The 15,985-nt window shown below is 40.7% G+C and overlaps 1 protein-coding gene and 1 pseudogene across 2 annotated transcripts in view; one reads left to right on the forward strand and one right to left on the reverse strand.

Annotated features, from left to right (window-relative positions):
• Positions 1–984: 984 nt before the first annotated feature.
• On the reverse strand, positions 985–9,980 carry LOC101031886 (heterogeneous nuclear ribonucleoprotein A/B pseudogene; annotated as a pseudogene).
• The window catches only part of CLEC1A (C-type lectin domain family 1 member A), a 55,887-nt gene continuing 48,750 nt past the window's right edge, over positions 8,849–15,985 (forward strand). The window contains exon 1 of one of the 2 annotated variants that reach the window (XM_010345082.3): positions 8,849–11,870. In XM_010345082.3, the coding sequence (XP_010343384.2) occupies positions 11,756–11,870 (115 nt within the window). In that variant the 5' untranslated portion in view covers positions 8,849–11,755. The remainder of the gene's footprint in view (positions 11,871–15,985) is intronic. The other variant, XM_003934491.3, reaches the window with a different exon arrangement.

Genomic DNA, 15,985 nt, shown 5'->3' on the forward strand with positions numbered 1-15,985 from the left:
GTTTGCAAATATTTTGTCTCATTCTGTGGGTTGTGTGGTTACTCTGCTGATTATTTCTTTTGCTGTGCACAAGCTTTTTAGTTTCATGAGGTCTTATTTATTTATTTTTGTTTTTGTTGCATTTGCTTTTGGAGTATTGGTCACAAATTCTTTGCATAGGCTACTGTCCAGAAGAGCTTTTTCTCATGTGATCTTCTGTGATTTTTATACTTTCAGGTGTTAGATTTAACTCTTTGACCCATCTTGAGTTGATTTTTGTATAAGGTGAGAGATAGGTATCAAGTTTCATTCTTCTACATGTGGTTTGCCAGTCTTTCCAGCACCTTTTATTAAATAAGGTGTTATTTCCCCAGTTTATGTTTATGTATGCTTCACCAAAGATCAGTTGGCTCTTAAGTATTTGGCTTTATTTCTTTTTTATGGGGGGATTACATTTTTATTTCAAAAGCTTGGATAGCTTCAATATCCAGGTTGTGGCAAAATCAGGACACATGTAAAATACCTTACATTAGATTCCCAAAAGGTACCAAAAAGTCCAGTAAAATTAACACTTCCATTATAGGAAATGTATGACACAAATAATATGAAATTAAAAGGTGAAAAAATGTGACGCTGGCTTTCTAAGAAACAATTTGCTCTTTACAACCAGGGTCCACAGGTCCAGGCTGCAGAGCCTGGCATCAGGAAGCAGAGACTGCCATCTGGTTCTGGGGGACCTGGCAATAAGGCAAGAGAATCGCTTGAACCCGGGTGGTGGAGGTTGCAGTGAGCCGAGATGGCGCCATTGCACTCCAGCCTAGGCAACAAGAGCAAAACTCGGTTAAAAAAAAAAAAAAAAAAAAATCAGCCCATAATGCGGCTCTGGTCTCTCAAACACCACCCTGAACAACTAGAGCTCTGGAAAGTGGTAAACAGGAGAGTGATTTCCATGGGGGAAATTTTAAATAAGATGCACATGGGACAGGCCACAGAAAGTTTGCCAAGTTAGATTTGGTACGTAGTTGTGTTCCCTCCATATCCAAACAAGGCGTGTGTGCGGCCAGCTGGTCTCTCCCGCCGCCGCCCTGGTGTGACCTGTACTGATGGCCGCCGTCTCCGGCTCTTGCCGTAGTTTGTAACACCCTGACCTCCACCTCCACCCCCACCTCTGCTGCCTCGGTTCCCTCGTGGAGGTTTCCAGGGCCCCCAGAGCCATACTGCCGCTGCTAATAAACTGCTTTGGGCTGGGCCACCTTGACCTCACGCTTGTTTCCACTGATAGTATGGAACTTTTCCTCCAGAACCCTCTTCACGGGTTCTTTTTTAAAAGGCGATAAACACAAAACCTCGTCTTTTGTTCAACTTTGGATCCACTGAAATTGCAATGGCCTCAATCTCCCCAAACTCGCCAAAGAACTCCCTGATCTTTTCCTCAGTAGCTTCAGGACTCAGACCCCCGATGATTTTCTTCACCGGGTCCTTCTTCATAGCCGTGGCCTTTCCGGGGTCAGTGACACGGTCATCCAGCCTGTGCTCCTGGTCTGGGACCTTCACACTGGCTGCACTGTCGAACAGGATAAACCCACACCCTCTTGATCGTCCAGTGTTGGGATCCATTTTTATTGCACGGTCAATGACCTCTCCAAATTTAGTAAAATAGTCTTTTAAATCTTTTTTCGCTGGTATCGCAGCTCAAGCCCCCAACGAGCTTTTCTCCCACGTGCTCCTGGTTCTTGCTCGCTCGCCCTCGGCGATTTGATTTTGATGCCCGCTAGGGGGCGCCGCGGGGGCGCCGGCCACCCGCCTTCCGGAAGGCCCGGCGCTGGTTCCCGGCGGCGCCCGCCGTCCCCGCGGACAGGCTGAGGTGCGGGGCTCCTCGCCCGCTTGTCCCCACCCGCCGGGGACAGCGCCCGGGGCTCGCCGCGCTCAAGCTCGCGCTGCTGGGTTCTCCCCTCCATCAGCTGACGGAGCTGCTTCAACTGCGTCCGCTCCCCTTCAGCCGCCGTCGCTCGGAACCCACCGACCCATACGCCAGCTCCTGCCCGCGTGGTGCCGCCGCCTGTTTTTTTGTTTTTTTGTTTTTTTCTTTTTAAATATATATTTTATTGCGTTTTAGGTTTTGGGGTACATGTGAAGAACGTGCAAGATCGTTGCCTAGGTACACACGTGGCAGTGTGGTTTGCTGCCTTCCTCCCCCTCACCTGTATCTGGCATTTCTCCCCATGCTCTCTCTCCCCAACTCCCCGCCCCCCGTCCCTCCCCCATTTCCCCCCAACAGACCCCAGTGTGTAATGTTCCCCCCGCTGTGTCCATGTGTTATTGTTCGACACACGCCTATGAGTGAGAACATGCGGTGTTTGATTTTCTGTTCTTGTGTCAATTTGCTGAGAATGATGGTTTCCAGGTTCATCCATGTCCCTACAAAGGACACTAACTCATCGTTTTTGATGGCTGCATAGTATTCCATGGTGTACATGTGCCACATTTTCCCTGTCCAGTCTATCATCGATGGGCATTTGGGTTGGTTCCAAGTCTTTGCTATTGTAAACAGTGCCATGATGAGCATTCGTGTGCATGTGTCTTTATAACAGAACAATTTATAATCCTTTGGGTATATACCCAATAATGGGATTGCTGGGTCAAATGGAATTTCTATTTTTAGGTCCTTGAGAAATCGCCACACTGTCTTCCACAATGGTTGAACTAATTTACACCCCCACCAACAGTGTAAAAGTGTTCCTATTTCTCCACGTCCTCTCCAGCATCTGTTGTCTCCAGATTTTTAATGATTGCCATTCTGACTGGCGTGAGATGGTATCTCAATGTAATTTTGATTTGCATTTCCCTAATGACCTGTTTTGGTTTTTGTTTTGAGATGTGGTCTTGCTCTGTTGCCCAGGCTGCAGTGCATTGGCATGATCTCAACTCATTGCAGCCTCTGCCTCCCAGGTTCAAGCGATTTTCCTGCCTCACCCTCCTGAGTAGCTGGGATTACAGGTGCACGCCACCACATCCAGCTAAGTTTTGTATTTTTAGTAGAGACGAGGTCTCGCCTTGTTGGCCAGGGTAGTCTCGAACTCCTGGCCTCAAGTGATCTGCCCTTCTCAGTCTCCCAAAGTGATGGGATTACAGGCGTGAGCCACTGGCCCTGACATTTGGCTTTACTTCTGAGTTCTCTTTTTCTGTTCCATTGGTTCATGTGTCTACTTTTATAGCAGTACCATGCTGTTTTGGTAACTATAGCCTTATAGTAAAATTTGAAGTCTAATTATGTGATACTTACAGATTTGTTCTTTGTCCTTAGGATTGCTTTGGCTATCCAGGCTTTTTTATGGTTCCATATGATTTTTAGGATTTTTTTTTCTAGTTCTGTGAAAAAATAATGATGATATTTTGATGGAAATTGCATTGAATCTGCAGATCACTTTGGGCAGTACGGTCATTTTCACAATATTGTTTATTCCAATCCATGAGCATTGGATTTGTTTCAATTTGTTTGTGTCCTCTATCATTTCTTTCAGCAGTGTTTTGTAGTTCTCCTTGAAGAGCTCTTATACCTCCTTGGTTAAGCATATTCCTAGGTATTTTATTTTATTTTATTTTATTTTATTTTATTTATTTTTGTTTTTTGAGACGGAGTTTCGCTCTTGTTACCCAGGCTGGAGTGCAATGGCGCGATCTCGGCTTACCGCAACCTCTGCTTCCTGGGTTCAGGCAATTCTCCTGCCTCAGCCTCCTGAGTAGCTGGGATTACTGGCACACGCCACCATGCCCAGCTAATTTTTTGTATTTTTAATAGAGATGGGGTTTCACCATATTGACCAGGATGGTCTCAATCTCTTGACGTCGTGATCCACCCACCTCGGCCTCCCAAAGTGCTGGGATTACAGGTGGGAGCCATCACGCCCGGCCTTCATTTTATTTTTTGCAGCTGCTGTAAAAGTGTTAAGTTATTGATTTGACTCTCAGCTTGGTTGTTATTGGTCTATAGCGGTGCTATTGAACTGTGTACTTTGATTTTGCAACCTGAGACTTTACTGAATTTGTTGATCAAATCTAGGAGTCTTTTGGAGGAGTATTCAGAGTTTGCCAGGTATACAATCCTGTCATTGGCAAACAGCAATAATGTGATGTCCTGTTTACCAATCTGGAAGCCTTTTATTTCTTTCTGTTGCCTGATTGCTCTGGCTAGGATTTCTAGTAACGTTATGAACAGAAATAATCAAAGTGGGTATCCTTGTCTTGTTGTAGTTCTCAGGAGGAATGCTTTCAACTTTTCCCCTTCAGTATGATGTTGCCTGTGACTTTGTTCTATGTGGCTTTTATTATTTTGAGGTAAGTCTTTTCTGTGCTTAGTTTGTTGAGGGTTTTTATCATAAAGGAATGCAGGATTTTATTGAATGCTTTTTCTGCAACTATTGAGATGTTCATATGGTTTTGTTTTTAATTCTAATTATGTAATGTATCACATTTATTGACTTGCTTATGTTAAACCATTCCTGAGATGAAACTCACTTAATCATGGTGTAGTCTCTTTTTATGTATTTCTTTTCTTTTTCTTTTTTCTTTCTTTCTTTGTTTTCTTTCTTTCTTTCTTTTTTTTTTTTTTTTTTTTTTGAGACGGAGTTTCTCTGTTGCCCAGGCAGGAGTGCAGTGGCACAATCTCGGCTCATCGCAACCTCTGCCTCCTCAATTTGTGATTCTCCTGCCTCGGCCTCCCTACTAGCTGTGATTACAGACACGCACCTCCACACCTGGCTAATTATTGTATTTTTAGGAGAGACAAGGTTTCATCATTTTGGCCAGGCTGGTCAGGCTGGTCTTGAATTCCTGACTTCAGGTGATCCACCCACCTCAACCTGCCAAACTGCTGGGATTATGGGTGTGAGCCGTAATCCAGGCATTGTATTACCTTTTTGATTGGCCTGTTGGATTCAGTTAGCTAGTATTTTGTTAATGATTTTTGCATCTATGTTCATCAGGGATATTAGTCTGTGGTTATCTTTCTTTTTTTTATTATTATCATATTCTTTCCTGGTTTGGTTATCAGGGTAATACTGGCTTCATAGAATCATTTAGGGTGGATTCCCTCTTTCACAGTTTCTGAATAGTTTCAGTAGGATTAGCACCAATTATTTGAATGTCTGATAGAATTCAGCTGTAAATCCATCTGGTCCTAGGCTTTTTTTGGTTGGATTTTTTTTTTTTAATTACAGTTTAAGTTTTACTGCTTGTTATTGGTCTGTTTAGGGTTTCTATTTATTCTTGATTTAATCTAGGAGGGTTGTATTTTCTAGGAATTTATCCATTTCCTCTAGCTTTTCTAGTTTGTATACATAAAGGTGTTCAAAGTAGTTTCAAATTATTTTATCTGTTTCTGTGGTATCTATTGTAATGTCTCCAGTTTCATTTCTAATTGAGCTTTCTTGAATTTTCTCTCTGTTTGTCCTGGATAATCTATCTAATGGTATATCTATTCTGTTTATCTTTTCAAAGAACCAGCTTTCTGTTTCATTGATGCTTTAGATTTGTTTGTTTAAATATCATTTAGTTCACTCTCATCTTTGTCAGTTTCTTTCTTCTGCTAGCTTTGGGTTTAGTTTGGTTTTAGTTCCTTGAGATATGACATTAGGTTGTCAAGTTTCAGACTTTCTGAGTAGATATTTAGCACTATAAACTTTCTCTTAGCATTGCTTTTTTGCTATATCTCAGACGTTTTGATAACTTGTGTCAATCTTATTATTCATTTCAATGAATTTTTAAATTTTCATCTTGATTTCATTGTCAACCCCAAAATCATTTGTGAGCAGATTATTTAATTTCCGTGTATTTGTTTAGTTTTGAGGGTTTCTTTTGGTGTTGATTTCTAGTTTTATTCTGCTGTGGTCTGAGAAGATACTTGATATTACATGTATTTTTTAATTTGTTGAAATTTGTTTTGTATTCCATCTTATGGTCTATCTTGGAGAATGTTCCACGTCTGAGTAGAAGAATGTATATGCTCTGGTTCTTGCATAGAATGTTCTGTAAATATCTGTTAAGCCCATTTGTTCTAGTGTGCAGTTTAAGTCCATTATTTGTTGATTTTCTGTCTCAATGATCTAATGCTGCAGGTGGAGCATTGAAGTACTCCACTATTATTGTTTTGCTGTCTATCTCTTTCTTAGGTCTAGTAGTAATTGTTTTATGAATCTGGGAGCTCTAGTGTTAGGTAAATATCAATTTATGACTAATATCTTTGGATCGATCCTTTTATCATTGTATAATGACCTTCTTTGACTTTTTTTTTTTCTTTTTTAACCTGTTGTTACTTTAAAGTCTGTTTTGCCTGGTATAAGACTAGCTACTCCTGCTCACTTTTGGTTTTCATTTGCATGAAACATCTTTTTCTACTCATTTACCTTGAGTTTATATGAGTTCTTACATGTTAGGTGAGTCTCTTGAAGACAGCAGGTATTTGGTTTGTGTTTTTAAAAATTGATTCTACCAATCTTTTTATTTTAAGTGGAGCATTTAGGCTATTTATGTTCAATATTAACATTGAGATGTGAGGTACTGTTCTACTCATCATATTAATTGTTACCTATATACTTTGTGTTTTTCATTGTGTTATTATTTGACAGGCCCTGTGAGTTTTATGCTTTCAAGAGGTTCTGTTTTGGTGCCTATTGAGCTTTTGTTTCAAGACTTAGAACTCCTTTTCACATTTCTTGTAGTGCTGGTTTGGTAGCACTACAAATTCCCTCACATTTGTTTTTCTGAAAATGACTTTATCTGTCTTTCATTTATGAAACTTAGTTTTGCTGGATACAACATTCTTGGCTGACAGTTATTCTGTTTAAGGTGGCTAAAGATAGAATCCCAATTCCTTTTAGCTTATAAAGTTTCTGTTGAGAGTCTGCTGTTAGACTTACAGGTTTCCCTTTATGCTCTTAGATTTCTTTTCTACATGCTGATTTTTAGATGGCCTGATGACTATGCCTTGGTGGTGATCTTTTTGCAGTGAGTTTCTCAGGAGTTCTTTGAGCTTCTTGGATTTGGATATCTAAATCTCCAGCAAGGCCAGGGAAGTTTTCCTCAATTATTTCTTCAAATAAGTTTTCTAAACTTTTTGTTTTCTCCCTCAGAAACACCAATTATTCTTAGGTTTGGCTATTTTACATACTACCATATTTCTTGGAGAGTTTGTTCATTTGATTCTTTTTTCTTCATTTTTGTCTAATTGGGTTAATTTGAAAGCCTTGTCTTTGAATTCTGAAATTCCTTCTTCTACTTCTTCTAGTCTATTGTTAAAACTTTTCACTGCATTTTGTAATTCCCTAAATGTGCCTTTCATTTCCAGAAGTTCTTTCTTTAATGATATCTAGCTCTCTAGAAAATGTTTCATTTATAATCTGAATTTTTAAAAATTTCTTTATGTTGGTTTTCACCTTTCTCCAGTATCTCCTTGAGTAACTTTTAATCTGAATTTTTCATTTGGTATTTCTAATATTTTATCTTGGTTTGGCTTCATTGCTAGAGAGCTAATGTGATCTTTTGGGAGGTGTTACAGAACCCCATTTATCATTTTAACAGAATTAGTTTCCTGGTTCTTTCTTACTTGGGTAGACTATTTCCTCTAATTTTTCTTAAATTTATTTTTGATTTGATTGTGTGATTTAAAAAAAAATTCTTTTCCTTCTTAAGGATTTGAATTTAATGTTTATAGTTTATTATAGCCTAATTTGGTTTTTGGTGCTTTCAGGTGAAAACTCTGTATGATTTCCTTGGTTATAGAGAGACTTGGTAGGATGGCTTTCTCAGATGCTAGTCATAGTAATAATGTGCTTGGTGTGCAAGAAAACTTACTGTCTCTGGAAGCTTATCTCGTTCCAATGTGGTATGCACTTTTTAATTTATTTACTTTTCCCTAGTATTTGATTCACTGGGTTGATGGTTCAGGCTTCAGGCCAGTAGGAGGGGTGTTCCTAAATAGGAACCTATTGTGACTAAAGCAAGTGGGTAAATGCAATATCCAATGATGGGCAGAGGTCCCAGCCTTGACAGAGGGGGCTGGGGAGCTGTCAGTGAGACACACTGAAGTCTTATCAGGGCAGTAGCTACCTTAGCTCTTCTGTCAGATCAGCAGGGAAGCTATCCACAGGCCTCTCTTTTCATCTGTCAGAATGTAATGTTCCATGTAGAGAAGAATTGTGACTCTGCCTCTCATGTAAGCCTGAAACTGGATGGTGCTTCTCCTGTGGGGATGCAGTCACCCTGAAGTGTACTAGAAAGTCTGTCTATGGGTGCACCCATGTTGAGCTCTTGTGGGAGAAGACTCAGCTGTGTGTGCAGTGGAGGATGAGGTAGGTAGAAAGTCCCCTTCTCCAAGATCCTTGGTAAGCATCAGGGCTGTCTGACTGTTGGGGTACAGCTGTAGTCATTCCATGCTGAGCCCAGCCCTGCAATTCTGCCTTTATTGAAAGAAACTTCCTACCAGTGGAACAATCTGATCCTCAAGACCTGCCATCTGGATTCTTTTGTCACACAGAATGTTCCCTTTATGTGGTGCACTCTCCCTCCCCCTAGGAGTGGGAGTACCTGAGAGACAGACTACTATGGGTACTGCTGCTCCTCTGGATCCAGCCACTCAGTGGCTCCATTCTATTGCTGGGGGATGTCTGCTAAGGATCCAATGATATGACCTGTTCTCCAGTCTCCCAGCAGCAGTTATCACTACCAGCTCTGATGTGGGTGCCAGAGGAGTGACATAGACTCTGTGAGATTCTCAATTATAGATAACTATAGTGTGCTGTCTTTCTTGAATGCCAGTTAAAGTAGTAATGAACTAGTCATGTGCGCAGTCTCAGGATGTCCTGGTTAGACAGGGTGGTGCAGGCAGTGGTAATAGCTGAGGTCACACAGTACTTTTCTCTTTTCTGAGTGCAGTGTTATTCCACCTGGAGATGCTGTAATGGACTGTGTTGGCTGGCTTCCAGCTATAGGGTGGCATTTGCAAAAGAGTACCAGATGTGGTAGTAGCAGTGTAATTTGTGCTTGCCTTATGTTGCCCACGGTCAGTAGTCTGGCTTTCAGGTGATGGATGGGGCTATAAACCTCCCTAGGGTTTCTACGCTTTGTATTAAGCTACCATGATGATTGGAGGGGCAAAGCCAGATGAGGGCTGTGTTAGGTGGGTCTGCAATCTGAGTCACCATGTGCATGGCGAGCAGTGGCCCCTGTTGGAGATGGAGTTGGCTCTCTGGCCACTGGGATAATGTTCCATAGGGGAGCATTGTTGCCTCTGCTGCACAGAAGAGTTTGCACAGGGAGTAGCATGCAGCAGTGAGCCCAACCCAGATTCCACACAGTTGGCAAGGCAGATCAGGCTCCTGCAGTACTCTGCTGGCAGCAGTGAGCTATGTTCCAAGCAGCCTGCACTCAGAGCTCACAGCTGCCTGAGGCCATAAGCCTTTGTGGTGACAGCAACTGCTGGCTTTCAGGCCATGCCCCTCTCTGTCCACCTGCAAGGCTCGCACCCGGATCCTGCACTCATGCTGCAGCACACTTTCCACTCACCTTTCTGGTCTGACCAGGGGAGTTCACCTTCACTTGAGGTTATATTGTGAATTTTAGTTCGGAGCTTTTTTCAAGGTACAGCCCTCGCCTGAGCTAGTTGGCTGAGTTCCATGAGGTTTTCTGTGAGGTATACTAAGGAATAGCTTCCCTTGGTTCATGCTGGAGACTGGGAATGCACACAAGCCTCTTCCTGCTGCTGCTCTTACATTTATATTTCTCACTGCTCCTTAAATGGGTTCCAGTGCTGCGAAGGATTAAGGCCTTCCCCATGGCCTGGACTTTCAGGTTCCCCAGTGGGAGTATGTATCCTGGAGCCAGTCTCTTTACCTCTCACACTCCGGGGGCTTACAGTTTTTCACTTGGCTCACAGTGTAGGCTGCAGCCCTGCTGCTTCTTTCAAAGAGTCTGTGGATTCTTTCAGTTTTGCTGTTCACTTCCTGCATTGCTTCTTGGAAAAAAGTTTATAGTGAGAATTTTACACACTATTTTGTCCTTCCAAGTGGGAAAGTCATGCTAAGACTGCCTTCAATCTGCCATCTTAAAAAAAAAAAAAAAAAAAAAAAAAAAAAAAAGCACCAGTTAAAAAAAAAAAAAGAATAATTTGATGAACAACACAGCTTGCAACACAGGTGAATCTACAATGTTTACTTCTTCGTAAATTTTTTATAGAGTCTGGCTGCCCCACCTGAAGCATTCTGGCACTCCTTTACAGTTATGCTTGATTTTGCCCATCTAGCATTGAAAATCTGGAAAAGTTTTGGTAGAGTGATATAATTCTATTGTACAGATTCAGGAATAAATTTTAGACATTATCTAAAGCGATCTTCTCATTTGTCTTTTAGTTTAGGAATTATAGGCACAAATTATTGTCTTCCCAAAACCGCAAGGTTGTTACTGGTAACTATCTTACTATGGTTTGAATGTGTTCCCTGGAGAATTCAGGTGTTGCCAATGTGGTAGTATTAAGAGAGAGGTGGGGCCTTTAAGAGGTGATTAGGCCTTGAAGGCTTCTCTCTTGTGGATGGTATTAAGGCCTTTATTAAAGAAGCTATATGTAGCATTTGGCTGGCTCGACCTGTTTTCTGCCGTGTGAGAATAGCCTTCCTCCTCTACAGAGAGTGCAGCTCTCACCTGACATCCAAACCTGCCAGTGCCTTGATCTCAGATTTCCCAGCTTCTGGGATGCTGAGAAATAAATTTCTATTGCTTGTAATTTATCTGGTCTCAGGTATTCTGTTGTAGGTCATCAGGCATTCTGTTGTAGATCAGCACAAACAGACTAAGACAGGGAATGTAATTCTAATGTACTGATTCAGGAAGAATTTTTTCACATAACCTAAAACATTTTCTTCTCAGTTTAGGAAATTTAGGCACGACGTGGTGCACTCTCCCTTCCCCTAGGAGTAGGAGTTCCTGAGAGTTAGACCACTCTGAGTGCTGCTCCTCTGGGTCTAGCCACTCAGCGGCTCCAGACTATTGCTGGGGATGCCTGCTAAGGATCCAGAGGATCCAGTGATATGCCCTGTCCTCCAGTCTAATTGGCTGTCCTCCAAACTAATTGGCTTCCCCAGATCACATGGTGGTTAGTAATAGTTTAAAAAGTTTTGACTTCCAGTAAAACGTATAATTCCTCGTGATCATAATGTACCAAATGTGCTATAAAATGTAAAATCAAGTTCAGATACTGTAAGAGAGATCACTACTCTGTTCTTGCAGAAAGGAAGGGGCTAGGTCTTATAAGCTCTTCTCTTTTCACAAAGGCACAGAAGTTAACTTAAGCGACTCCTTAAAGGATGGGTAGGAAACAGGAATGTGTGTCCTCCCAACACATTATTATTCTGCCAACTCTGAAGAAATCACCGTGCTATTCTAAGAACTTGCCTTCTTTATGCTGTAGTTCCATGAGAGGTGCAAACAGGTAAATAAAAGAGACTGAGAAAGGCCAACTTTTTGATAACTGGTGAGACAGAGACTGCCTAAACAGAAAACACATGCTGTTTCCCTTCAGCCTGACTGATTTGGCATTCAGAGTACAAGCTCACCGGAGAGGGGCTGGGCCTCTCCAGTCAGGAACTGCAGTCAGAGACTTCCCCTGCTACTTGCCCGGAAAGAACATTAGGAATGCCTTTCAGTGCCTTGCTTCCTGAACTAGCTCACAGTAGCCAGGGGGCCTGGGGCAATCCGACCATATTTCACTCTCACCGCTGCGGGAATCCAGATGCAGGCCAAGTACAGCAGCACGAGGGACATGCTGGATGATGATGAGGACACCACCATGAGCCTGTATTCTCAAGTCTCTGCCACAACCCGGCGGCCGGAGCCCCGGTGCACAGGTACTCTGCCTCCTCGGGTCCGAATAGACCAGAGCCCTTGCAAAATGTGTGAGATGAGCTATCCTTCCTAGAAATGTACAAAATAGAGAAAAGAGAAGAAACGTCATTGTGATTTACAGTGATGTGCAGCTGTGCACTTTCCACAACTTAATGCCACATATGTGAATATCTGGAAATTTCAACTCAATCTGCATACAGATGTTTGTTTTTCTGAAATTCTATTGCTAGCGTAGTGGTTTGCAGCTGAGCACGTGTTGTTTTTTCCATGCAGGCATAGCATACAAAAGTGAAATTTTATGTATGATGAAAACTACATCCTTTCTCTTTCCCACCTTCCCTAAAACAAGTCAAATATTGTTTTGTTTACCATCTGATCTGGAAATTTAGATTTATAAAAACCACCTTTTTGCTAGTTTTGAAGTCATGGCTTTAGAGGGGGATTTTCAAGTGTACAAATTAACCCTAGTTTTCCATTGCAGTAATTTTGCCTCTTGAAATTGTGAGCCCTTAAGAGAGCCATGTCAACATCAGATGTTTGGTTTTATCATATGTGAAATGAAGGATGATTAAAGCAAATGCTTTCTAAGGTTCCTTTACCTCTGAACATCTGTGATTCAATAATTTAAATAATGGCATCAAATTCCATTATGTCCTGTCCCTATCCCCTTTTACTGTATTGATTTCAGAATACTGTGGATAAGATTGAATCAAATTATGAAAATATTTAATGTTAGTTATATTTAGCTTCCATCTTATAATTTTATTTCCAATTACGCACCCTATGACATAGTAGTGATTTTTTTTTTTTTTTCAGTTCTATTCAGTTCCATAATTCACACACTTAGAGAAGGATTTTATTTCCTGGGCCACTCACCAATCTAAAGCTAAAATATGACTTAAGTTCTAGTGAAAAGGACTCACATGGCATGACTAGATTCTAGGTCCTAACCTAGGTACACCACTTACCTTCCGTGTAACTTTGGAGGCGTTATTTATGTATCCTGGTGGCATCATATTCCTTATTTATAAAATATTAATGGCCACAAATATGTATACAGGACTCATTATGTGCTGTCAGTGTTTTAAATTCTTTAGGTATGTTAGTTTATATTAACTTTAATTAATATTAATTAGAAGTAATAGAACTTCCTTTACAAAGTGGTCCTGAGTACTGAGAATGATGAATTATGTGAAATACTTGATATATTACAGACACTCCAGAAATGTAGGATTCCTTTCAACATTCCATTTCTTGAGAATTCCTAAAGTGTTCCTTTCAGCAGTTTTCTGTCAGTCTGTATCAGATTGAACAGACATTTATTCAGTGCCTGTATTTTAATATGTCCTTTCTCTTCTGACTATATCATCATTTTCTTCACCTTTGTAAATCTGGATATACCTTTTTTTTTTTTCCAAAACTTCTCTTCCTTATTTTTTTTATCAGATAACTTTTGATTTTTGTTCCTTTCTCCTACTAAACTCTGTATTCACTTTCTATTTATTAAATGATCCTCCACCTGAAATCCACTGATGTGGCTTTTTTTTTTTTTTTTTTTTTAACTAAACTATCCAGTAAGCTGTTAGGGGACACTGGGAATTTCCAACCTCTTTGACACGAAGCTAAGTGACAAAAGTAGGGATGTCAGTTTCTGTAGCTACAGGATATGGAGATATATATATATGTGTGTGTGTGTGTGTGTGTGTATATGTTTATGTGTGTGTGTGTATGTGTGTATATATATATATATATATGGATACAAAGTGTTTTCCTCCAAAAAATGTTATGAAGAGTCCATTTTTAGGGCTGTGGTTTTGAGTTTCTTGTCTATAACTTCATTTTCCTCCTTTGACTGGAGCCAGGAGCTCTCTCTAGGACTAGTGATCAACATAATCAAGAACAGCATGTAAAAATAAGTTCTGCTGAGCTTGAAGGGTGGAGAGGGAGGTGGAGCAAGATAAAACACTAGCTGCAACATCTGGGGGCCTCTTTATAAGAAATGGAAAGAATTGTCTTGGAGGGAAAAATCTGGAAATGGTTATCTTACCCTACATATATGATATCTTGTTTTCATCTATTGGTAAGGCAAACATTTAGAGGAATGTCATCATAGAAGTATAATTATTTCTTAGATAAACATATCTGATATACCTTTGCTGATAAAAATAACAGAGCAGAAATCAGTCAGAATTTTTCGGCAATTTGGAAGATTCAGATTCAGCATCATGCTGTGACACCATTCAGAGCTGGCAACTTTTATTTTGTAGAATTAATAAAAATAAAGCACACACATTCATTTAATTTCTAAATTTTTATTTTGTCAATAACAATTGACATAACAACTATGTTTGTGTTTAAAAATGCCAAACAATTAAGCTAGTAAAAATGAAAGACAACACCCTCATGCATTTTTCACAAACTTATATGTGGGGTCAAGTTATCCTAGTACTGAGGATTAATGTCCAATGTGATATGGTCCCTGTTCATAAGGAAATTGAAAGTCTAATGCAATTCTCAACTAAGGTAAAGTATAATAAAGTGTTATGGCAGCAGCATGTGTGGTATAGCTGAGAGCTTGCTTATATCTACCTAATTAAATAGAGGAGCTCAGGAAAGACTTAACAGAAGGAGTGATGTGGAGTTGAGTTAATTTTAACATATTCCACATAATAAGGCATCAGGAGTGAAAGTGTTTGAGAGGCTGGGAGCACTACGTTCAGAGAGACACATGAAGGGAAAGTTATGAGGGTTTTCAGTAGCTTTGTATTTTTACAGAACTATAAGCAATATGTGTAGCTTAGGTGTAGAGTTGTAGGAGGGAAACTTGGCAAGGGGTAAGCCTGCAAGTTAAAGAGGCCTTTTAGGACACACTGGTGTGTTTTAATTCTATTCAGTAGTTGAAATGAGGGTCAATGCAGGATTTAGATAGGGAAAAACAGCATTTTGCATTTTGGGAAGACCATCTAGGCTGCAATGGAAAGGACAGGTTGAAGTTGTGTGAAACTGGATGAGCTGATACAGAATTTTTTCACTAGTCTAGGGCAAGAGTAGAAGAACATGAACTGACGCAGCATGGTAAAAATGAGGAAAAAGAATCAGAGATGAACGATGTCAAGGCGATGGGAGCATGAACTGAGGCAGCATGGTAAAAATGAGGAAAAAGAATCAGAGGTGAACGATGTCAAGGCGATGGGAGCATGAACTGAGGCAGCATGGTAAAAATGAGGAAAAAGAATCAGAGGTGAACGATGTCAAGGCGATGGGAGCATGAACTGAGGCAGCATGGTAAAAATGAGGAAAAAGAATCAGAGGTGAACGATGTCAAGGCGATGGGAGCATGAACTGAGGCAGCATGGTAAAAATGAGGAAAAAGAATCAGAGATGAACGATGTCAAGGCGATGGGAGCATGAACTGAGGCAGCATGGTAAAAATGAGGAAAAAGAATCAGAGGTGAAAAATGTCGAGGGGATGGAGTTTAGATAATTAGTGACTGGTTACATGTGAGGAGGCAAGGAAAAGGCACTTGGTGGTTGGTTGACTAGGTTCTGTCTGATGTAATGTAGATGGTGCCGCTGCTCACTGAGACAGAAACTGCAGAAGACAGGAAAAGGTGATGAATTCAGTTTGAGTTTAAGGGGCCTGTAGAAGGAGGGACATGCATTTGGAGCTGTCCAAACATACCTGTATATGCACATGTGGGTTGGGCTACATACACGTGGGAATTATTGGCATAGTAATTAAATAAATAAAGTAAGTGAGGTACCTAAGTCATTAAGTAAAATAAATGGATAGTAACTAAAATGTATGGCAGTGAGTGAGACCACTGAGGGAGGGAATGTGAAATGGAAAGGTGAATGAACAGGAGAGCGTAAAAGAGAGAATCTGAGAGAATATCAACAGCTGAGGAGCAAGTAGAAGGAAAGATTCTGGAAGGAGCTACCAGGGATAAATAGCAGAGAGTGGGCGGAAGCAGGAATCTGGGACAGAGGCATCAAGGGTGTCAAGAGACAAAAAATTCAAAAGAAATGGAAAATTCGAGTAATAGAAGAGACAATAAATTCAGGAGTATTGAAAAAAGTCAACGATAGTGACTGTGAGTTTTAAAAACAACGAACA

This window comes from Saimiri boliviensis, chromosome 7 (assembly GCF_048565385.1).
Source record: "Saimiri boliviensis isolate mSaiBol1 chromosome 7, mSaiBol1.pri, whole genome shotgun sequence".
NCBI classification, from domain to species: domain Eukaryota; kingdom Metazoa; phylum Chordata; class Mammalia; order Primates; family Cebidae; genus Saimiri; species Saimiri boliviensis.